General features: G+C 50.3%; 1 protein-coding gene across 1 annotated transcript in view; it reads left to right on the top strand.

The window, feature by feature from the left end:
* Positions 1-25,217, top strand: part of TXNRD2 (thioredoxin reductase 2) — a 342,307-nt gene that overhangs the window by 293,144 nt on the left and 23,946 nt on the right. The window contains exons 12-13 of the mRNA XM_086942637.1: positions 14,973-15,044; positions 24,278-24,375. Of these exons, the coding sequence (XP_086798763.1) occupies positions 14,973-15,044; positions 24,278-24,375 (170 nt within the window). The remainder of the gene's footprint in view (positions 1-14,972; positions 15,045-24,277; positions 24,376-25,217) is intronic.

Raw genomic sequence — 25,217 nt, 5'->3', positions numbered from 1 at the left:
GACATCAATCCCCATACCCTGCAACATTCTACTCCGAATGGAGACATATACAAATAAAATGGACTGGCACCGCTGCATTTGTCCCAGTGTTGACACACTAAACTGTGACACGATTTGCTGTGGTCAGCCCGATATTATTTGAACTTTTTGGGTTAATGTCGCGGGCAGCGCCTGTGCAGTTCTTGCAGCACTTCCTCTGAATGCCTGTGTCTAGTTGCTTTTTTGAAGCTATCACACAGAGTCAGCAAGGCTTTGTGCTCCCCATCCCTAGGGCAGGCTTAATCCAAGGCTGAGAGTACTTGTTTACTTAAAGTGGTAATACTTGACACACAACTGGCAAGATAATCAGCACTTTCTGTTACCACCAAGTTGAGATAACCACAGTGCCTAGGGCCATTTTACATACAGAGGCCAGTGAGCTTAATCAAAGTGTGCACCCATTTTCTTCTCCCCCGGGGCACAGTAGTATTACAGAAGGTGCTTGTTTGCCCTGTTTTGTCATTCAGATAGTACCGGCACACACATAGCACCATTGCTAACTTATGAGTGCATTCCCTTGGCATGGACCGTTACGCTTTACAGATGAGGACACCCTTTGCTCTTCTATTATGGGCGCAGGCACAGAGGGAAGGAGGCTGGGAAGAGGCACACTGAGTGTGGACCACAAGTTAGAGGCAAACAGTTAGTCCACCCCCACCCCCACCCCCCTTCTCAAGTGTGCCACCTGAAAGGAGAAAAACATCCGCCAGGGGGATCTCTGAACCACCCCCCCTTTTTCAAGTCAGGCCTGCTCTCTCCCGCCCTGGGAAAGATGGAGTCGATGTAAGGTGTTTTTCACAAGTAGAGGTTGTGTGTGCCAGTTGGTTCGGTGACATGGGTAACAAGCATTGGCATAGCCAATAGGTCTCGCCTTTGTAAATTGTAAATTGATACTTGTATAGCGCACTACTCACCCGCAAGGGTCTCAAGGCACTTGTACGAATACCGCTGTGGAACCCATCCTGGCTTTCCCTGTGAGGCGTCCACTCCTGGGCACCCCCAAGGTGGAGGCCAGGCATCCTTAGCGTTGTGGGGGCCGTTGTGAGATTAAGCAAGCTATTGCCCAGAGTTGCAGAGTGGGACTCCATGAATGGAATAGGCACCGAGGCAAGAATTATCAGGTCCGTGGAATTTTTTGAGCCCAAGACCCGCCGAGGCGGAGAATTGAACCCTGGTCCCAGGCTAGACCTCTGCATCAGGGTCTGCCGCTCTAATCATTGAGCCACACTTCTCCTTTGGGACCTTATAAGTGTTTAGTTATCGAGCACAATATCCTTGGTGCAACAACATCAACTGTTGCATGGCTAAACACTTATAAGGTCCCAAAGGCGAGACCTATTGGCTATGCCAATGTTTGTTATCTCATACCACAGGAGAGTGAAGGCTAATGAAGTATATATTTGTAGTTTTGGGGCACTTGGGAACAAACAAAGGCCTCCTCCAGGCTGTCCTACAGGGGTAGTTTGGACCCCATCAGAGAGAGGCAGAACAGGCGTACTCAGTCTTGGAGAAAGGAACAGAAAGCCTTATGCCACCAGAGATGGGGGTGTTCTGCGTTGTTCCTCGCCCAGGTATCATGTGCATCGGGCAGTGGCACCTCCCTACCAGTACTGTCAACAGAGCGATGGGATGACTGAGGTCAGAGACACCTGAAAGAGAAGACGGTGCCTGGGACAGGTCAGACATGTGGAACAAACCAACATAACGTTACAAATAGGACAAATCATTGCCATCAGGTGTGAAATAAACCAGTAGGATACATGGTCTCCCCCTGCAAGGAAGTAAAGTTTAGGGCAATAGGGGGCTTAACTATCTACATCCTCACATGGGGGACCCCCATATACTCGATTCCCTTCCCAGGAGCTCATGTTGATGGTGGTTGTTGGGGTGCTCCAAGGTGGGTTGTGCAGTCTGGTGTCCTCCGCAGTACCGGAGTCAAATGGAAGGCAGCGAGGGGCGAGAGGTGCAGTCAGGTCTACAGCACAGAAAGCAAAACCACAGTGAAGGCTGGAAAGCTGGCAGGCGGGCATGGTGAACAGAAGGCGTGGGAACTGGAGGTACTCAAACTTATTGAGGCGCTTAGGCGGCCGCAGGGCGGTTCAGCACCTGGTGGACCCTTCCAGGACTGAACAAGGCTGAAGGAGAGCTTGGCCAGTCGTGGTGCAAGATTAGAGAGTTTGCTGGAGCTGCATCTCCAAGTTTGGGCCCGGCGAAGTCCTTGAGTAGTCTCTCAGGCTGTCTGAATCAGAGACCTATCTTGGTTGTTAAGACTTGGGGGGGGATGGGGGAGTGAGCTATAGATTTTCCCACAGTCACTATAACATATCATGTTTGTCATTGTATAAGAAACAGCGCATGAGGGGGGCTTAAGGGCCAGTGGAAAGGGAACGGAGTGCCGATTGTAAGGAGTACTTCAAACACAGTGTGCCATAATGTACAAACACATTTTCCCATAGGCACAAAATGGGTTAAAACCTTTGATACATCAGGCCCAGTGTTTTTTTTAAATAACTATGTTTTAAGACCTTCAAAATATAGATGAAAGTGAGTGTGTGTGTTTTTATCTGAGAAAGTATTTATAAATTTAAGATGAAATCGAGCATACCTCTTGCAATGCCCGACTGAGAGCTCTTGTACCCAACTATTTATTAAATTATAATTTATTAGGTTGGTGAGCACCCCAAACACCCCACTGAAGCTACGCCCGTGGTCGGAATGTCTTCTTCACCCTGACACTGGTGGCCATCCAAACTCTACGGGCTGTTGTACGCTGCTAGAGAGTATTGGGTGAACTCAGCGAGTTGAAATTCATTGAGTACACTGTGCTTTGTCATTTTTATAGAGTACCCTACGCTTTGAGTTACTTAATCGAAGAGTTGGCTTCTCCAAACACTTTGTATAAAAACTTAGACTAAAGATGGCAAGACACAGTATGACAGGTGAACTGGGAATCTTCCTGAGTTGAATGATAGTTATTGATTTACTGGTGTTGAAATTCTAGTAGTTTGAAAGAAGTAGTAGAACCAGGAGTAGTAGCACAAATATCAGTAGTAGAATTTAAGGATTCTTAATATTGCGATTCCTTAACAGGAATGTACAGAAGTGGATTTAGTAAAAGCACATCGACTTTTACTGAATGCAATTTTATTTTGCACACCGACCCATGTACTAATAGGTCGGTTTATTTTATTTTTTTATTTTGCAGAGTTTTATATAGCGCGAACTTGACCCGAGTCTGGTATCCGAGCACTTTACATAGCACCGGTTGCATTACATGAGGACACATTCATTTTGTTGTTAGGCACGGGGAGATTAAGTGATTTGTGCAGGATCACAGGATGTTCAGCGTCATTGCCGAGACTCGAACCCAGTTCCCAGATTCAAGGTCGACCGCCCTAGCCTTTATGCCAACTCTTCTCCAAACACAGAATCATAGTGGGTCGAAATATGGCCTACCTCATTTATATGCATGAGATAGGTTGTACATAGTGATCCACTCCGATTGGCTGCATTCACAGATACAGTGGCCTGATAAGCTGACCACTATCTCTGTGATTACTTTTAAATACTGATTTTTTTTTTAAAATCCAGATAGTTTTTCTCAGAGGAAAATGGGATTTGTTAAAAAAAATGCACAACCCTTTTTTATGAGCAGGCAGTGGTCTCACAGACTGCAAAGCATTAATAAATAAATGCATTAATAAATACCTTAAAGATTCACTATCTGAAAGGGACGTCCTTATACGTACCTTCAAAATTCGAATCGTTATTTATTACCAAACTAAAGTCGTGATTTGGTAAGATTCTGTAACATCTTACTGAATCGCTATTTGTCTTTGCGGAGTGTAAAAATGCCATTTTGCGGTCAGAAGGCTCTGATTATATGAATCGGAGCCTTACCAACTGCAGAATTGCGTTCGATATGAGGGCCTTGGCTTTCTGTTTGACTTCTAGACAACACAATCAAGATCCTCCTCAAATGGATGGAGATCTTTGGTGCCTCCTAGCAGTCCAGAGCGCAAATTAAAACTGAAACACATGGAAGGATCTCTAGGCGCCTTGATCTGGCCTAGCACCCGGACGAACTTCCTACCCTGGGACACGCCTAACTGGGATAAATGCCTTACCATGGCACCCCTGATGATGATTCCAGATCATATCTTTCAGCGAAGATTCTTGATTTTGTTCCAACTTATCTTCCTGTTGTGGTTGCAAATGCCTTTGTCAGCTCCCAAGGCCGTCCGAGGTCCTGGTGAGGTCAAGGCCATTGAATTGGCCTTTCATTGGTTCAGTAAATACACTGCGTCTTGCACAGATCGCAGATCTGCATCTAACAAAGGTCTCAGTAAATATGGCCGTGTATCCTCCGCCTGTTGAGAGTTAGATTAACCTTGGGTGAGCATCGGATCACTTTGAAGATCTCTCTATTGATCTGCAGTTCTTTATCACATGAGGTTGAGGGAGAAACTGACATTGGCCTGATTCACAAAGGTAAACTTCCATGTTTGTGTACGTTTACGGTTTTTCAGTGTTCACAAAATTGCATTTTAAAAGTAACTTTAATTACGCACACTCTCCGAAATAGGTAGCAAGCCAATATCAGACACATCGCGACGATGACTGGCAAACAGCACTGATGTTCCCAAAGGAAGCAGCTATTACTCTTCGTTTTAGACTTATCCAATTAAAAATCCTACCTAGAGCGTACCTTATCGGGGTTACTTTAGCGAAAATGGGAATTAGACAGGATGCGCTATGTTTGCGCGGTTGTCATCAGGAGGCAACCTTCTATCACACTATACGTGACTGTCCACAAATACGACCCATAGGGGAGGCGGTGACGGCACAAATGCAGGACGCAATAGGGAAACGGATAACTCGGACACCACCGCTGGGGCTTCTTAACATCTGGGAAGAAACTGATCTCATGGAAGTGGAACAGCAACTAGCTACTCTGGGATACACTTTAGTGAAAAGAGCAATTGCAATGAAATGGGGTAGCGGAAAGACCATCGGCTAAGGTTTGGGCGGCTGAACTCGATAAGTGTATTATTGCAGAAAAAGAAGTGTGTAAATCTAGGGGATGTTCTAAGAAATGGGATAAAAAATGGAGCGGGTGGAATGCGCTTAGAGGGGACTTATGAATCTCCCAAACCGTAGAGATGGAAATGTCAGGAAACAATAGACACTCACCTGACATGATTGACTGATTTTCTGTGCACTGTTATGCTATGGGTATCTGCTGTAACCAAACTGAAATGTATGCATACCAATAATTGTGATGATTTGAAGTTTGAAATCAATAAAGAAATCTTTTTAAAAAAGTAAGTTTACAAGTGTGGAGACCTGGTGCTATCAAACCTGTTTCACTTGGATCCGGGGACATCTTATTTGGGGGCTCTGGGCCAAACCTAATTTGGGGCCCTCTGCTCGCAACAACTCTGAATGTATTATACATTTTCAGCTCGATCAAGACATTGGCAAATAGTCTGGGATCATTGACTACCCTCTTCCTTGGCCACCACCCTTGTAAATGTAAATGTAAATGTGTGTGTCTTGTAAAGCGCACTGCTACCCGGAGGCGTCCTGGCGCTGTAGACCGCTGGGGAGCCCGTCCTGGCTATCCCTGTGAGATGTTCCCTACTGGGTATCTCCAAGGTGAAACCAGGCATCCCCGGCGAATGTGGGGGGCCGTTGTAGAGATGAGGCAGGCTAATGCCCAGAGTTGCCGAGTGTGATCCCTGGTTAAAGTAGGCACGAGGCGAGAATTATCAAGTCCGCTGACCCTTCTCGGCATAACTCTGCAGTTTCCGTCTGGCTGGCCAGCACAGGTGAAGCAGAAAGACTGCGGCATCAACAAGCCAGCTGCATATGGTGCAGTGGACTGGTGTCTCATCTTTTGGGGTTGTACATACGAAGAGTACCTTATTGTCCTGTGCACTCCAGGCCCTGCTGTGCGAGAAACAGCAATTCTGAGTCAGTTGCCACTATGCTCTGATTGCACTGGCCCAGCAGTGGCTCCACATAGATGGCGGCGAGGCCTACACGCGTGGCCTATTCTGGGACCCTACCTCGGCAAAAGCAGTCTTCAGGTGGACTGCGCCAGAAAAGCAGGGAGACTAGTGTCCCGTCCGAGCCCTGTGCCCACAATGTGTGGTACCGTTTGTCTGTCGGCATCATTCAGGCCTACGGTGCTGAGGGGGGCTTTTGCTTACAGCAGGGCCTCTGCTGCTTGAAACTGGTACTCATAGTCCGGTGGTACAAGGCTGTGGTCGCACCTGTCCGGCAGCAACTCGAAAAAAAGAAGGATGCATTCACAGTTGGAGCGCGCCGTGCCACTCTCTACTGCACAGTACGCGCAGCACAGCACAGGCGGCAAATAGGCATAAGCTGGTACAATTGTGCTGGACTTACACACTTAAAATGGGAAACGCTTGCTGAATCTAGCCAGGATCTAATAGGTATTTTTGTTTAACCCTCACTGTGTATCAGGTAGGGGCTGGAATGGGTCTGGGCTGGCTAAAAAAAAGAAAATAAACAAACTGTTTATTTAAAACCTCGACGCAGTCTGGGATTGTCAGAAAAGCCTGAATAGGGGGCATTGGGCGAGAGCCCACGATGCCCTAAAACATCTCTGATTTGGAAGGCCGGCCCTAAATCGGAATTACCGGGAGGGCGCCCAGGGGGGACAGAGAACATTGTGTTTGTTGTGGAGGCGGATGGGGCATTGTGGTGTGACAGCAGAGATGTTTGGAAGGTGGAAGGAGGGCCGGGGGGGGGTGCTAGAAATGATGCTGAGGTGCATTAAGGGCTGATTACAGCTGCGCCCCTAGGGATACTGGCGCCCCGGGCCTGGGCCCAGCCCGCCCATGCCCAACCCCGGCCCTGCTGCTTGGATTCCCTTTCTACACCCCTATCATCCAGGAAAGCTTGGAAGCTGCTGTCTGAGTGGTAAGGATTGCAGCTCGGGGCTTAACTCGAGGCTGTCGTCCACTGGCCTTTTGTGGGGCAGTGAAGCCTCGCGGGGTCGTGCACTCACTGAGGTCAGATCAGACATTAAGATGCGCGGGTTCACATCTTATTATAACACTGGTGACTGCCCACTTGGGGCGTCTGCGCGCAGGGATGCGCATGCGCGAGACCAGCGAGAAGCTGCTTCATTTCGAAGTTTCTTAGGAGCTGCCCCCTGTATTTCCACCTGGGGCGACAGTTTCCAGGATCCGCTGATTGACAGGAAAGAAGCGCTGAAATAACGCGGTCATCAAAAGGTAACTTTTCCAGTTCCAGGCGGTTAAAAAATGCCATGTTTAAAGTTTGTTTGAACCGCTATTAAACTTCTACAGTTAAAAATAGACTTTGTTCTGCTGTAAACACGGATTGAAGACCGTTTGGTGAAAGAGAGCCATCATCCGTCAGCAGCTTCAAGGGCCCGCGCGCATTGATGTCCTGTGCGGGTGCTCGAGGCGCTAGGCTTGGCATTGACGGGCCTCCTGTTCGCCCCGGGCGCCGGCGCCGCATGCCTTCCTCTGAGGCGCAGGATGGACGTGGCTTCCAGGGGTGTCAGCGCCAGCTGCAGTGGTAAGGGACAGCCATGGATTGACGCCCGAGCACCGGCGCCGTCTTTAACCCTGGACCCGGTGCTTGCCGTGGGATGGGGCGCGGGGGTGCTGGGGTGAGCCTGGGGCGAGAGCGACGGTGGATGCGGCAGAGAGGCTGCGCCCCTAGGGATACTGGCGTCCCATCGGCGGCGGCTGGTAACATTTGACAGTGGTAGGCCGTACAATTATTGGCGTACTGCACTGCGGCGCGCGAGCGTAGCAGAAACAGCACAGGCAGCACCAGTGGATACTTTTTTGACACATCTGTTATATATACAGCACAGGAGGCGCCAGTGAACGCTACTCTCCCTGCAGCCATTTTTTTCTCAGAATTCCTCTTGCTGTTGACATGACTGTACCATAGCATGGGCCCTCTCCCCATAGTACAACACATGCATTATTCACTCTACCACCTCACAAGGCTTCACTCTCACAGACGCACCATCAGGCCTCATTCACATATACAGCACAGGCCCTGTCGCGCCACCATCACGAGTGCCTTGCTCCCTGCAGCAGCTCGCAATGACTTGGTGCAGTCAAGGAGTGCACGCAGCACCACACAAGTCCCATTAACTGTGACATGACCCAGCTCACACAGTCTTTGTCTTGAGCACCTCTCACTGGAGCACCATGCAGGGACCATCTTCCCTGGACCATCACACAGGTCTTGCCCACTAGAGTACAACACATGTCCTCTGGCAGCAGGTGGGCCCACCAGTGAGGCTCTCTCACTGAAGAAAACCAGAGGCCTTGGTCTTAGAGTCACATGTAGCCGTGACTTTTAGATTGATGGTGGTACCTTTCCTTGGATGAGTCATCTTAGTACCCGGGATAATATTGTTGCAATTATTGCAATTGTAACATGCTTGAGTGCCTTTAAATTGGATGTTTTGGGGTTTCCTTCCAGTGGTTTTTAATATTTCTCCCAATTTCTTTTTCTCTTTTATACAACCATCAATCTAAAAGTCACGGCTACATGTGTCTCTAACAGCGTAATCTATCTATCAAAATGATTCACGTTATCTATGCTGTTAGGCAGGATAGTTTAAGAGGGCTTTGTCTGGAGAAGCACACATTCAGAATTGAAAACATACCACTATGGTTGGGAGATGTCTTCACTAATAAGAATTGATCTCTACCCACATGAACCCTTTTTGCAACATTAATGTATGCTCTAATCTATACTTTGCAGTGTGCATGCAGTTGTTTGATGAGGGTTAATAATTCACTGCTCTATATTAGGATTTTAATATGAACTGCAAGTAACAAAAGGACATATCTTAGAAAAGCAGTAACCCACTGACCTATTTACATTATGCCTCATTATCAACAAGTGTTTTAAATTGGCGCTACCCTCTTTCGAAATATTTACACAGTGCTTTCTCGGTTCGTGTTTCTGGTATATATCAAGGTGCATGCGAGCCATAGTTAGTTTTAGAGCAGCTTTACCGGTGCTATTTGTCGAATGCTGTGTATAATGCTAGGTGATAGTCAGTGGCCACCTCTGTAACCACCAGCCCCACAGTGTGAGCACTAGTGCGCTGGCAGGAGCCGTCGCTTCTACGGGCACTTGACCATGGACATTGGTGTTTTGGACGGAGCGGTCACATCTAACATCACCAGCCCTGTGGTGTGGCACTAGTGTTCTGGAAGGAGCTGTCAGGTCTATTATCACCAGCACAGTGTGGGCACTGGTACTGTGGGAGGAGCAGTCGCGTCTACCATCACCAGCCCCATAGTGTGAGCACCAGAGCTCTGGGACGAGCGGTCACTTCTTCCATCACAAGGGTGTGAACTTTGATGCTCTGGGAGGAGGAGTGGTCATGTCTACCTTCACCAGCAGCGCATGCCGGATACTGATGCTCTGGGAGGAACGGTCATGTCTACCCTCACCAGCAGCATGGTGCAGATACTGATGCCCTAGGAGGAACAGTCACGTACACCATCACCAGCAGCATAGTGTAGGTACTGGCGCTCTGGGAGGAGCAGTCACGTCTACCATCACCAGCAGCATGATGTGGGTGCTGGTGCTCTTGGAGAAACGTTCACATCTACCATCACCAGCCCCACAGTACAGGTACTGGCGCTCTGGGAGGAGTAATCACGTTTACCATCACCCCACCCCCCATGGTGTGGGCACTAGTGTTCTGGGAGGATTGCCTATGTATACCAGCTCCACTGTGTGAGCACTGGTTCTCTAGGAGGGGCAGTGATGTCTACCATCAGTAGCCCCACAGTGTGGGCACTGATGCTGTGGGAAAAGTGGTTACGTCTACCATCACCAGCACACGGTGTGGGTACTGGTACTCTTGGAGGAGCGGTCACGTCTACCATCACCAGCACACGGGGTGGGCACTAGTGCCACTATCACTAGCTCCGTGGTGTAAGAACTGGTGCTGTGCAAGATGCGGTCATGTCTACAATCACTAGCACCACGGTGTGGGCACAGAAGTGCTCTGGGAGTAGCAGTCACTTCTACGTTCTCAGCACCATGGTGTGGGCACAGAAGTTTAGGAAGGAGCAGTCACAGCTACCATCATCAGCACCACGTTGTGGGTTCTGGTGCTCTAGGAAGAGCGGCCACACCTACCTTCACCAACCCCACGACGTGAGCATTGGTGCTCTAGGAGGAGCCGTCACATTTATCCTTGCCAGCTCCGCGGTGTTGGTACCGGGGCTCTGAAAGGGGCAGTCACCTCTACCCTCACTAGAACCACAGTGTGGGAACTGGTGCTCTGAGAGGAGTGGTCGTGTCTACCTTCACCAGCCCCTCAGTGTGGCCACTGGTGCCCCGCCAGGGCCAGAAACTTCTACCCTCACTACCGCCACTGTGCGGGCACCGTAAGGTCTACTGTCACCAGCCCCATGGTGTGGGCACTGGTGCTCTGCAAGGAGCGGTCCCGTATATCTTCAGTAGCCCCACGGTGGGGACACTGGTGCTCTGGGAGGGGTGCTTGTGTCTATCTTCACCAGCCCCACGCTGCGGGTACTGGTGCCCTACGAGAAGCGGTAACATCTACCCTCACCAGCCCCATGGTGTGGGCACTGGTGCTCTGGAAGGAAGGTTCAAGTGCACCATTACAGTCAGTCTCACCTTAAAATATTGCTCAGGGTTCTGCCACCGGAGACCAGACTGGTTTAAAACTGTGGGTTTGCGTAGAGAAAGTATTCTGGGGAGAACCAGGATCTCGGGTTGGTCTTTTCTTCTTCCTTTTGTTCATGGCCGGCGTTTCTGCTGCCTGTGCTGGGTTCATAAGCCCTTAGCAAATATCTCCCAGAAATTTCTCTTGTGTATTTTGTTTGCTGAGCACTTTTGCCACAATGTTTTTACAAAGGAAATATATGCAATACAGTGAAAAGGATGGGAGATGGAAGGTTTTGCCCAGAGGAATATATGACTTTACCACGAATACAAATACTCCGCATGGCATTACCACGCGAATTTTACTTCGCAAGTGGCTTTACCACGCAGCTTTTTAGAACGCAAGTTCTAACATCGCATTTAAAAACGTTACGTTCAGCAGCTCTTACTTCCATCCACCATGGAAATATGCGTCAAAACACGTCTACCAAAACTAAAAAAGGACTACAGTTATGACGTTCACGCCACGTCTTTGGTGCGGCTCTTTTCTTTTACTTTTAAATGACACTGTAGTGCGTTTTTTTAATGTATGTAGCCTGCTCGTTTTATTTTTTATTTTTTTATGGGGGGGGGAGACCCCCTTAACCCCCCAAGGCCACGCAGAACTTACAAGCAGGACAACCAAAATGAATACCACTTGCGTGGTAAAGACGGTCGTGGAAGGCACCCGCGTTGAAGAGACGTTTGCGGGGTAAGTGGATCGTTGATAACGTCATGCGTGGAAAAGACTTCGTTGTAAATGATGTTTCCCGCCCAGAGGCTACTCAGCTGTTCTGTCTTGATCCTAGCAGCAAGTTACACCAGGTTCCTTCTTTCCCTGGACTATCTCCCTGTGGACAAAGACAAAAAATTAATTACCAGGGCGGCGTGCCAGCACTGCAGCCCGCCTGTCTCCTTTGCACTTGATTTTTGTGACTTTGGGAGGTTTTCTCTTGTGGAGGATTGTGTGTGGGGGTACAACAAATATTTGTAAGTATTTTGGGGCAGAGCCTTCCGTGCTCTTGTAGGTTAAGCCGAGACCCATATTCTTCCCAGTGCTGAGAGCCAGTGGAGGTGCATGAGCATGTTTTCATGGTGACACATGGACGTGCAGACCAAATGACGGAGGCCACGTCATGGCGCCTTATTTTCTTTCTTTTGGCTAATTCTGCACAGCATCAGCAAAAATTCATTTTCCCCTATTCTGTACAGCATCCAAAGACCGAAAGAAATTGGGACGTGGAGTCCCCCTCAATGACATCTGTCAGGCAGCTACGTGGGCATCGCTGCACACGTTCACAAAACACTACTGCCTGGACAGCCAAGTCCGGAGATACGGCGTCTTTGGCCGTTCTGTTCTCCAGGACTTTCTGGTGTGAACTTGGTTCGCAGACCCACCTCCGGAGTTGGTATTGCTGGGGTATCTATTCGAAGGTAAGGAATCTATAAATAACAGTTTCTTTTAAATGAACAAGTTACTTACCTTTGCTAAAGATATATCTGTACGAAACATTAGTTAGTTATAGATTCCTTACTGCCCCACCCATTCTCCCCGTTCTGCGAACTGACTTCTAAGCTTAAGGATATCTTTTCTAGGCCCTAGTTTGGTGCACCAGTGGTCAGTGTCTTGCACGGCTCTGCGCTTCTGGCGTGGAAAGTCTTGTACAGAACTGACGTCAGTGCGCGAGGGCGGCGTCTAAGTAGCTACCCCGACGTCATCCCGGCGACCACGACGTCAACGACGAATGCGGAGCCGACCGACGCCACCTTTCGACGTGCATGGGTACTGCTGACGAAAGACTTTTCGGATCCAGTCTGACACCTGGGGGTCATTCTAAAGTAGGGATCTATAACTAACCTATTTTTCTGACAGATATATTGTTACCAAAGGTAAGTAACTTTTTCTTCCGGTCCAGGGAGGACCTGGCCTGGTAGTTCGGGCTGTACTATTCCCATTGGGCACAGGGTCAAGACTGATTTGCATATGGCCATGTCTGAACTGGGGTGGTGTGGAGTGCAAAAAAACGATGGATTTAGGCCCAGATCTCTGTATTGGGGTGAATGTATGACATTGTTCTGCATTCTGTCCATCAATTGTTCTTTTTGCAGATGGTGTTTGTGAAAGGCCTGGCAAGGGTCTTTTCTCTGTATGGAATAGAAGCTGCAGTTTGATATAAAACCTATTGATTCACATTTCAAACCGATCCATTCTTGCTTCTTCCCCTGCAGTCGTTACCTCAGCGCACAAGGTTAATGCGATGCAGGTCTTGTTTGTTGATCCACCATTCATTGTGTGCCTTCAAAAAGGGTGTATTTGGGCATTACACCCTCCTTTTCCCTAGGTGGTTACAGATTTCCACTTGGCTCAGAAGACACATCCTGTGTTTCTACTCCATCTCATTGACCTAAAGTGGGATTGAGATGAGAGTGGGGAGACTTCAAAGGGATGTTTCCACTTATGGAAGTGTGAGATACTCAGGCAGCTATACGTAGGTGTCGATGGGGTCAAGAACGGCCAGATAATCAATGGAAGTCCACATGACTTTGCTTATTCAAGGACCCTTTCTCTGAGTTAACCAAGGATGTGTGGCCCTTCTTGTTGACTGTATGGGTCCTCCTTTAAACATCTCCCTCGCAGCTAAGCAGACGTTTTTGTGTGTATTTACCAATCGTGTTATATGAAGCGAAGATTACTCCTCTGGTCGACTTTTTTGGGGGGGACACCAAGATATTTTTTATACTCTAAAGGGGCATCCCTTTTCTGATGGTTACTCCTGGGAAAGCCTTTCATTGAATGATTAATCGTAAAGTAAATGAGTAACCAGTGGAAGGAAAAATGCATACCATTAGGGAAAAAAAAATCCAGAATAGTAAATTCCTACCCTGTACACGACCACCTCCCATCCCCCCAACTCTGCGGATTCTCCACCCCCCTCCCACCTATCTATTGACACCAGGGTCATGTTAATACTAACTTGATCATTTGGAGACTGAAGTCAGCTTAGTTGTGGCCCACTGAAACTAGACCGAAACATGAAACAAATGCAAGCTAAAAATAAGTTTTCATGAAAAATATATATATTATGCTATATATATTATGCATGCTGTTGTAAGCTGCGTGCTTGCATATAGAAATGCATCTAACATTTTGGTGGAAAACAATAATTTGAGTATTCATCTTGATGCCAGACCTGTGGATGGCACCCTGGCAGAATACAGGACTGTCTGGTCCCCGTGGTTCTCAACAAAGGCATCATGTATTTGTATTTATACATAAGTTGTTTGTGCAGCCATCCATTCCAAAGGTCTAGTTCCCATTGTGTTCTTCTGATTGACTTTCTGTGATATGGCAGTCTTTGTGCTTGTTTTATGGAGTGAAGGATGCCCGCCCCAGGGGTTCTAGGTATTGATGAAGAGATAGGGTCTAAGAGTTGAGATGATTGGCGTTGGTTCCTGCCCTACTCTTCACATGTTTTAACACCTGTGTTCCTGATTTGCATCATAATTCACATCTGTGGACTTTTGTTTCGGTTTCCCTGTGTGGCTGCACATGGTTGTAGGAATGTTTGTGATTATTTTTATGTTTTCCACTTTCAGGTAGGTTTTAAAAAAAAAATGTTGCATTGGGACAGCCCTTCTCTGTTTCGCTGCCTTTGTGTATCTCAGAGCCCGTTAGTGTCCTGGCGAGGCCAAGGCGCATTGCCAATGGAAGTTGATGACCTGACTATCACTGTTTTGCACAATAGTATTATATTTTGTAGTATTTTTGTACTTTATCGGTCTATCTTCCGCTTAAATCCAAACTGATATGAAAATAATAATTTTCCCAGGTTTAGAGGTCAAGGGCTTGGTTGTCGCCTCACTAGATGTTTGGGACGCAATGTAATATCTTATGTTCTTAAAGATCAAGCTACCACTCGACATGAGTTAGATTTTTTACTTCTAAAAGAAAACTCATTTGTCCTGACTCCCGTTTTGTACTTTCCCAGCTTTCTCGTCCACAGTAGGCAGAACTCCGTTCAAAACGTAGTTATATATTTTAGGCAGTGTGCAGTGTATTTTTCATAAGAATCCATAGAAAGTTTTATCAATCGCAGACCTGCATTTTAATGTATCACCCACTAACCTATTCAAGAAACTGTTGTTTGATGAAGCATTTTGTGTTTTTTGTACTAAGATGGCGCTATTGATGCTTTCTTCTTCATCGTCCTCAGGTCTATCACGCGTATTACAAACCTCTGGAATTCACGGTGGCGGAGAGAGACGCGTCACAGTGCTACATAAAGGTAAGGGAGTGCTGGACATAGAAGCCAGTTTGTTGGTTGGGTCCAGTTCATATGGGCAGTTTCATTGGGATACGAGATGGCGCGCTCGCCCCGAAAGATGCTGTTGCTCACAAGCATGATGGTCCATGGAAAAGACCCTGAAAAGAAAAAACTCACCCTAACTCAAGAACAATAAGCAATTTATTCATTTTGTGTAGGTCCAACCATCTAGTGTTTGACGCCCCTGCTTGCCATGCCTTGAACGCGGAAAGTCTCAGAAAAATAGGAGACAGAAAAATTAGCGCTGACATTATGCATCAATGTCACTTCATAATGAGGACTGTCACAGCCTTGTTGCACTCCCCCTTACAGTTATGGGTGGGGTAAAAAAATTAGCAACGTGTATTATATATGCTTGAATAAAGGGGGCGTGGCTTGGGCGCCGATGGCGATGGTCGCCTGAGAGCTCGGCTCCGGGACTAAGCCCGGAATTATCCTGAAAATCGGAGGCTGCGGGGCACCCCAGACCCCGTATTCTGCTGAGCGTACCGACGGAAACCTGCCGGGGCCCCTGGTGAAGCTCGGACGAGGGCTGTTTCCGAGTAAAACCGAAGTTTTCGGAGTTGCGGAGTGCGACCCAACATGGCGCCCGGACCCCTTTGTCCCCCTATTCGGAACAACTGAGTTGAAGAGGTGCCGCGGGTGGCGATTGGCGCCCTGCTTCGCCATCCCCGGCTGTTCTGGACATTGGACATTACTGGATTGGACCTCTTGCAACGGATTTGCACTCGGTTGGACGGCCGGGCGGGTGCCCACGCAGCGGAGGGCACCGGGAGCGGACGCCCTGTGATCCAAGCGGTGGCCCGCCTCGCGACTCCGCGACTAGCTACGTCTTCCTGGCCAGTCCACCTACATGGGAGGCGCAACACTCTGGCGCCACAGATCACCTGAGGAAGTAGGTGGCCCTCACCCCGGGGTTATAGTGGGTGAACGGGTCTGCCCGACTCGACGACGGCTGTCTCCGCCCCCTCATCGGTGCCCTCGGACGCCATGGCGATGGCGTGAGCCGAAGCGGCAGAGTCTCCACAGACTCTGGAGAAGGAGGTCGCCCGGACCCGAATTGAGGACAAGCACCCGGGAAGGTCGTGGTCGACACCCGCACACGGAGACGCCTACTACGGGACCCTCACGGAGTGCCCCTGGAGGCATGGGGAAACCCAGAGGAGCCAAGGGATCCACCCAAACCGCCTCGGACTCTGAAGCCCAGGACAAAGAGGAGCATGGGGACCCCAAAAGTTCTGGTGGCGCGCCGATGCAGCAACAGTTCGACCGTGTCCTGGAGGCGATAGAGACTACGAGATCAGCCCTCCAACAGGACATTGCTCAGGTGGCGACGAGCCTGGGCCTCCTCAGGGCGGACCATGGCAAACTTTCAGACCGGGTCAAGGAGGTGGAGGGCACGGTGAAAACCTTGGAGCCGGCGCAGCGAACCTTGGCTGCGACGATGAAGGACGCCCTATCCCGAATTGAGACCCTGGAACGGAGGGCGGAGGATGCGGAAGGCCGTAACAGAAGGAACAACATCCGAGTGGTGGGCCTGCCGGAAAAGATCGAGGATGGCGACATGGTGCATTACTTGGAGACCTGGCTCCGAGACACGGTGGTCCCGGAGGGACTGTCCTCCTTCTACACTCTGGAACGGGCCCACAGAGTCCCAGCACGGCCCCTACAGCAGGGACGCACCCCGAGGCCGGTGGTGGCGCGGTTGCTGCATTTCCGAGACAGGGACTTAATCCTCAATGCCGCCAGGCACAATGGCCCGTTCAAAGTAGCGAACAGTCAGGTGAACATTTTCCCAGATTACACCTACGAGACGCAGCGCAAGCGGTTCTCCTTCCTGGCGGTTAAGCGCGAGCTTAGGAGCGAGGGCATTCAGTATTCACTCCTATATCCTGCAAAGCTCCGCATTATTGTCGATGACAAAACCCAGTTCTTCGACACCCCGGAGGATGTCTGTGCCTGGCTTGACCTATACAGGACAGGGAAAGATGGCTTTGGCTCCTCGTCCCAACAAGCAGATGAGCCGGAACAAAGGCGGCGATCCAAGAGGGTCAGGAATCGCCGCGGCCGCACGGGAGGGCCCTCGACTGCGGAGACGTCATCGGAACGGAGGGGAGTGCTGGAAGTATTGTCGGAGTTGTCGGGAGCAAGGGAGGAAGTCATCGAGGAGGAAGAAAACCCGGGCGATGAGGGAGCACCGTCGGACTCGGAGGGTTCAGTAGCAGATAGTGCCCATACACCGGTGATCACACCGAAATCGGTGGAGGACCTTTTGGACGGACAAGGGTAACGGGGCACACTGCTTTGTTTTGGGTGGGGGCCCGGCGAGGGGGAGGCGGTTGCCGTTCCTTACTGATGACAACGAGGGGGAGAGGGCTGGGGGGCCTCTGCTTTTGCCCCGGGAGGTCTTGGCACGGTTTGGGGCTTGTTATAGTCCTGGTGGCCTGGGCGACGAGGGCCCACTGCCTCCGCCCAGCCCGCACCTGGCCCATAAGGCCTTCCTACGGTGGCGACCGTAGGATTAGAGGGGGTTCTGGGTTGATGGAGGACGAGGTTTGGATGGGATCTAGATGGTGCAGTTTGGGTCCTGTTCTGGGGTGGGTGGGGGGGAGTTTGGTTGGTTTTTGGGTTGCTTGGTTTGGGTTGGGGAAAATGGCCGCCATCAGCGCTGGGAGGATTGATGTCTTTTCTTTGAGGGGACCCGGATGGGGGGACTGTGCAAGAACAATCTGGGACAATGGCTGATGTTGCTAACTTGAAATGTGTTACTTGGAACGTAAGGGGGCTTCACACTATGTCCAGGCGACACAAGGTCCACGCTTATTTAGTGCGTAGGGGGGTGCAAATGGCGCTGCTACAGGAAACTCATCTGAACAAGGCGGAAGGGGCGGCGCTTCAGCGTAGGTGGCGGGGGCAGGTCTTTTCCACGTCGTACTCTGCTTATGCCAGGGGGGCGCTAATATGGATCAGGGCAGGTGTCCCCTTCCAAGTCACGAGGACAGTATTGGATCCGGAGGGGCGTTTCGTGGCCATCTCGGGCACTCTAGGGGGGAGGGACCTGAATGTTTGCTGTGTATACGCTCCTAATGTAGACCAGACTGCCTTCCTTTCCAGGTTATCGGGCTCGTTGGCCCACTTTTTCGCCGGGCCCCTTCTGCTGGGGGGAGACTTTAACTCCGTAGTGGATGTGGACATAGACCGCTCGCATCCCCCGCTTCCCGATTCCCCAGTCCGTCGCACGGCTAAGGGTCGTCAGGATTGGCAGACCCGCTGGGGTTTGACGGACATTTGGAGGGCGCATCACCCCGCAACTAGGGATTATTCATACTTCTCGAGCCTCCATGAGTTGCATGTCAGACTAGATGGATTTCTTGGATCGCCCGAACTGGTTTCGGCAGCGGTCCGATCGGAGTACTTATCGAGGACCATCTCGGACCATGACCCCCTCCTACTGGACCTTCGCTGGTTTCCGGGGACGCCGGCGGTGCCCACCTGGAAATTGCGACCCGAGATCCTCGAGGACAGTGTCTTCAAGGCGGACCTGGGGGAGAGAATATCGGATTATTTTGCGTCCAACGGCGGCTCCGCGAGTACTAGGGCGTTAGAATGGGACGCTTTTAAGGTAGTGGTGAGGGGCTACTGTATCTCCAAGAAGGTGGGCATGAGGCGTGTCATCCTGGCTGATCTAGACACAGCGGACCGGGAACTCCGCGAATTTGAGATTCGACGCCCCGGGCACCCGGAATTGCAAGCACAAACGGCGGAGGCGAGGGAGAAGGTGGCAGTGGAGGTCGAACGGCTACGCTGTTTTGATTATAAGGCCTATACGGTCCGGTCTATCGCGGAGGGGGACAGGGCGAGTGCGCTGTTGGCGTGGTTGGCCAACCCTACGCGCCAGTCCCAAACGACGACGAATATGCGTGGGGCAGACGGAACCGAGGTATGCACCCAACCGGAGATTCTTAGTTGCTTCCGGCATTACTATGAATGCTTATACCGCAGTCGCTCCGCACGTGACCCAGACCGGCTTGATAGTTACCTTCGCCCACTGGAGCTCCGCACGGTGGAGCAGGAAGTGGCGAAAACTCTGGGTTCTGACATTGAATTAGGAGAGATCCGCGGGGCCATTAAACGGATGGCGAGAAACAAGACCCCGGGCCTAGATGGCCTACCAGTGGAGTTTTATGCAGCTTACGCTGACCTGCTAGCCCCTCGATTACTGGTGGTCTACAGGGAGGCGAAGAGGCTGGGGCGACTCCCGAGCTCGATGTGTGAGGCGCTGGTGGTTCCTCTCCTCAAACCGGGCCGAGACTCATCCGACCCAGGGTCCTACCGTCCCCTATCGATGTTGACGGTGGACTACAAAATACTGAGCAGCATCTTGGCCTCGAGGCCGCTGGGACACATGAGCTCTCTGGTGCGTGAGGACCAGGCCGGTTTCATCCCACGGCGGAACACGACTATGAATATTCGTAGGTTGTTCCGTTTACTAGGGGAACCATTTGTGGATGCCCCGTCCCCGGTAGTCTTATCGGTGGACCTGGAGAAGGCTTTTGATAGCCTAGAGTGGGACTACCTCTGCACGGTGTTACGGAGATTCGGCCTAGGGGAGGGATTTGTCCGATGGACCACGGTCCTTTATGCTTCTGCTTCGGCCAGGGTCCGAGCGGGCCCTTTGATTTCATCGCGGTATCCGGTGGAACGAGGCACGCGGCAGGGGTGCTCCTTGTCCCCGCTTCTTTTTGCGCTGGCGGTGGAGCCACTGGCGCTGCACCTTCGCTCGGGAGCCCACTATACGGGCTTATGGTCGTCTGCGGGCCCGCATTATGTCTCGCTTTATGCGGACGACCTGTTGCTCTTCCTAGAGGACCCGGTCGACGCTTTACGGGGAGCGGAATTAGCGCTCACGGAGTTCGGAGAGGTCTCGGGCCTCCGAGTGAATTGGTCTAAGACCTGTCTTTTTCCGGTACGCAGGGGTACCCCCGCCCCTGCGCTGAGTAGGGAGATTAGATGGGAGCCCGACTGCTTTAAGTACCTTGGGGTATTCGTGTACCACGAACAACCCGACCTCCTGGATGGAAACATTACCCGCTGCATTCGAGCACTCCGAGGTTGCATGGACTTTTGGGCCACGCTGCCGCTCTCAGTGGCGGGACGTATCGCCCTGCTCAAAATGGTGGCACTTCCCCGATTATTGTATTACTTCCGGACTTTGCCGATCTGGGTCCCACCGGCCACGTTCCGTCGATTACGCTCTATGGTGGTCGGATTCCTTTGTGGAACGGGCCGGCGGCGGGTGGCCCTCAATACCTTGATGAGGCCGAAAGACGAGGGGGGGCTCGCTGTGCCGGACTTCGAAAAGTATTATCTGGCGGCACAGCTCCAGATCTTCACCCAGGAGATCGCCAGGGAATTCCGGGGCCCGGAAGACGGAAGAGGGACAGGTATGGCCAGGCATGTTCTCTCCTTTATAGCGCTGCGACAACGTTTAGTCCTGCGGGACTTGTCAATGGAGGAGCGGACTGTCCGCCTGTGTTGGAATCGGGCCCACGCCCGAGGCCAACTGAGAACACCATATGCGCCTGAAATACCGTTGGGGATGCTTACGGCCCTCCCCCACGGAGGGGATTGGTCACGTTTGGCGGCCTGGGAGGATTCCGGTTTACAGCTCGTAGGTGATCTGTACGAGGACGGCGCGCTCTTGTCCTTTCAGGATCTCATAGACCGCTTCGGGATCTCCCGAGGTGATTTTCTGCTGTACTCGGCCATTGTACGAGCGATCCAGGCACACTGGAAGAACGGGCAGGAGGAACCCCACTTATCTCAGGTGTGCCAGTACGTAATGATGTCGGCGGGCACGGTGAAGGCGGTCACTTGCCTATACGGCAGGTTGATTACCGAGGGATTGGCTCCTCTCACCACTTTGAGGACCCGCTGGGAGGAGGACATTGGTAGGGAGATCCCGGAAACGACCTGGTCCCAGTTGGTGAGACGGGCCTGGAAGGGCACACGCAACGCCCGTTTCCAACTGGTCCACTATTATGTTCTCCATAGAGCGTACCTGACCCCGGTGAAAGTCAGACGTTATTTTAACACGGCCTCGGCGGAATGCCCTAGATGCCCGGCTCAGGAGGCGGACCTCCTACACATGTTATGGGCCTGTCCAGGACTGACATCCTACTGGCAGGAGGTAGCGACGACCCTGGAGGAGGTGACAGGGAGACTCTTATCATTGGATGCGGCGGTGGGGCTCCTTCACTGGTTTCCCCATACCCCCAGGAATAAAATTTCTAGTAAGTTTATCGACCTGGGGCTCCTCCTTGCTAAACGAGAGGCGACTAGGAACTGGAAGGCACGAGCTGGTCCGACGGGCAGCAGATGGCACAGTGAGCTTTTGAAGTGGGCTGCGGGAGAGAGTGCACTGAGATATCAACTGGCTTGGAGGCAGGGTAATGAGAAGGCGCAGGAGGCCGCGCTGGAGTGGGAAATGTTGGTGCAGGCCCTCAGGGATTATAGTGCCCCTAGCCACTCTGAAAGTGAAGAAGCGACTCGCCCCGAGTCCCGGTGAACGTTAGTACTGACAGTCCTATTGCCTTCCCCGTGGGTCCGATAGCAGATCCTATGTTGATAGCTCCCCGGCGCTGGTGGTGGCGGGGGGGGGAGGGGTCTCTCTTAGTTAGTTGACATTTATGGGGAGGGGGTTTATTTTGGGGGTTTTTAGGCTTGTTTGGAAAAGCAGATGACGGACAGTGCATTATCCGGACCAGCCCCAGCATCCTACTGACCCCCATTGCAATTCGCCGCCCGACCCCAGGGTTGTGGGCTGGTTGGCTGTGTACAGACTTTATGGAGGGGGGCCAGAGGGCTTTATTCTATTACTATTGCTTATGATACCATGCTGGTCGTTACTGTACTGATTTACTGATTCCTGCAATAAAAATATATTTAAAAAAAAAAAAAAAAAAAATATATGCTTGAATAAATAAGATTTAAAGTGCATATTGTAACATAGAACCAGCAAGCTAGGGGCTAAGTTGTTTATGACAATGTTTCGTTTTTATTGGTGCCCCAAAGAGGCCTCCTGACCATTTGAACAATATAAAAAATAAGCCAGCTATTATTCCAAATGAAAATGTGAAAAGAACATTTAAGATTTTTTACTAATATAAAGCACTTGCATATTTTCAACATATTGAGAAGTTGAACTCCATTTGAAAGCAAAGTTTGCTCTTGATTGGTGCCTTTAAAAAGGGCAGTCTTTGAACAAATAGAGTAAATGTTCTTCCCTGAACTTTAAAATAATTGGGATCTGAAGTTATGAGAGATGGCTTTGAGTTACAGCCTTATGTGTCTGACACCACACCTCAGTCCCTTTAGACATGCTCAACACTCAGTCACACTTTGCCTTTCCTAAAGGAGGCTTCTACGTGAACATCACACAGGTCCAGCAAGGAAACAATGTGAAGGTCCATTGCTCCCTCAGGCACTTTACATAAATTATCGGGCATTTATCTTACATTATTGGCTGGGTCCAAACCCCGTAAGCCGTTCTTACCTGGCAGTATGGTGTTGGAGGTCTGTGGCACTCTGTACCTTGCAGTTGAGAAACCGCAGGAGTGCAGGCGGGGACTTTGGTGTTATAGCGCCGTGACTGTGCTCCCCCCCATATCTGGACTCCATAGATATCCTTGAGTGATGTCACTGAGCCCTCGCGGAATTGCAGGGGCTTTCAGACTCGAATTTACTCAGCTGAGAGAAGCATAGGAGGGAGACAGCTGGAAAACACATACTTTCATAGACTGATTAACTAGAAAGAAAAAAAAGTAGCACCAAAAGAAAGCGTGTTTGTGGAGGGCCCGCACGTTGAGGAGGATGCAGTTGAGGCTGACTGGTGCACTGTTAGTCGGCTGAGCGGCGAGAGGAGTTTGCGTGGGTGAAGGTACGGTTGCAGTTCGGCAAGCGGAGGGTCTTCTTCGGTGCTGCTAGATGGCAGGCAGCGTGGCGTCCTGCGTTGAGGGTAAGGAGGGTGCTGTTGTAGTAGTGGTGGAATGTCCGAGAAGCAAAGTCCCTGGCGCTGGTCGTGGTCTACGCGCGGACTGGCACAGACGGCTTACCTTTAGTGCGCCTTTGGCGTGGCTGCACAGCAGCTGCCATTTAGTGCTGCGGAGGAGCTGGACAGCACTGAACCACCAGTCAGTAGCAGCAGCAGCCGTAGATGGGAACAGCAGCAGCAGCTACCAGACAGTGCTGCGCTGTGGAAGGAGTATGTCACAGCCACTCAAACAGCCACACACTCACCATACAGCTACTACATACACATTTATTCACCTATACAGCCTCTCACATGCCCACTCACTCACTCACCCATGCAGCCTCTGAACACAGACACTCACTCCCCCGTACAACCAATCACACTCATTCACATACCGACACAACCACTTACATACCCATTCACACATCAATACAAGTACTCCCATATCTGCTCACTCGCCCATGTAGCCATTCAGACACATACTCTTCAATACAGCCACCCACGCACCAACTCATTTAACGAAACTCCAACTCAGAGGCCCTCACTAACCCATACAGTACACTTACATACACAGTCTCTCACTCATACATCCAGACTCTCACTCACTCACCCATACAGCCACTCACACACCCACCCACTCGCTCACCAATACAGCCACTCACACACCCACCCACTCACCCACACAGTAACTCACGCACCCACTTAGTAACTCACACACCCACTTATACACCCATTCACACACCCATATAGTCACTCAGACACCCACTCACACACGGATACACACAGCCACTCACATATTATATGTTAAAATAGTATCACTCAGTAGTACACTTAGTATACTAATTAAACTTTTGTACTAGCTTAGTATATATGTTTAACACTCATTCTTAGAAAACACACTCACTGTCATCTGTAGACTGTTATGTCTCAGCAAAGAGACCTTTCCAGTTATATCACTTCCTGTTCCTGGAAAGTAGTGAGATACCTTCAAAGGAAAATGGTGGCTATAGTTTACACCATACAGTGGACTCAAATATGTCTTGAATTGTCTTAAGTCATATTCTTGAGGGCTAGTTAGTCTAAACACTTGCACCCTCCACATTCACCACATGCGCAGAGACCTATCTTTGATTTGACAACATGTTCCCTTGTTGCTTTGCAGATGGTTTGCCTGCGCGACGAACAGCAGCGGATTCTTGGCCTTCATTTCATTGGTCCGAATGCTGGTGAAGTCGTCCAAGGATTCACTCTTGGAATTAAGTGAGTTTCACATGGTTTCTCATGTTTTCAAAGCGGAAGCATATCTTTATAAAGTGGTGCACGTGGATGGGGGTTTATGGTTACTGGAGAGCACCTGCAGGTAGAACTAGTGAACGTGTTAATGTAGAAGCTTTAAATCAGGAGGGTCTAATGTTGGCCCAATGGTTCCAACTCTCTGCCAGTTGATCAGCGTATCCACATGCGATGAATGTAAGAACCAGTTATTCATAGCGGATATCCTCAAAATCCAGCATTGTTATGGCAAAGAAAGGTGCGTGATCTGCTGCTGATGGTGAGACCATAGAAAGACTGCACAGGTGATTGAGTGGGAGACAATACGGTGTAAAGCATGGATGTGAAACAACGCAACTTGATCAGATCCCAGCTCGATCAAAAGTAAGATCACAAATTCTCATGTACTCTATAGACTTCGATTTCTACCCCAGACAGATGGACTATCTCTGCCTGTCAGATAGGGACCACTCATCCTTATGCAGCCATGGTTGATTTCATTATAAGCAGAAACACAAGCAGATTTGTGCATGGCAGGCACCAGATTCCAAGACTCCAGTACTTTCTCCTCTTAAAAACCTCAGACGTCCTTGCCTGATACCCTCAGATTTCACTTGTGCGTTGTTTCCTGGTGCTTCAGTGGTTCTTTGTCACAGTAAGAGGTTATCTTTTCCTTGCTTCCCTTCTCCTGCTTGTTCCACTCATATAAGAATTTAATGATGCGGATACTGAAGGCCACATTGGTCCTCAGCTGACAGCGGGGCTGCAGCCCCATCCACTGCATCTATGCTCAACGTGTGATTCTGTTTTAGCTAGGCCAGTCAAGTATA

Source organism: Lissotriton vulgaris, chromosome 11, assembly GCF_964263255.1.
Source record: "Lissotriton vulgaris chromosome 11, aLisVul1.2, whole genome shotgun sequence".
Taxonomy (NCBI): Eukaryota; Metazoa; Chordata; class Amphibia; order Caudata; family Salamandridae; genus Lissotriton; species Lissotriton vulgaris.
The sequence above is the reverse complement of the archived record's forward strand: the minus strand, read 5'-3'. Positions and strand labels throughout refer to the sequence as shown.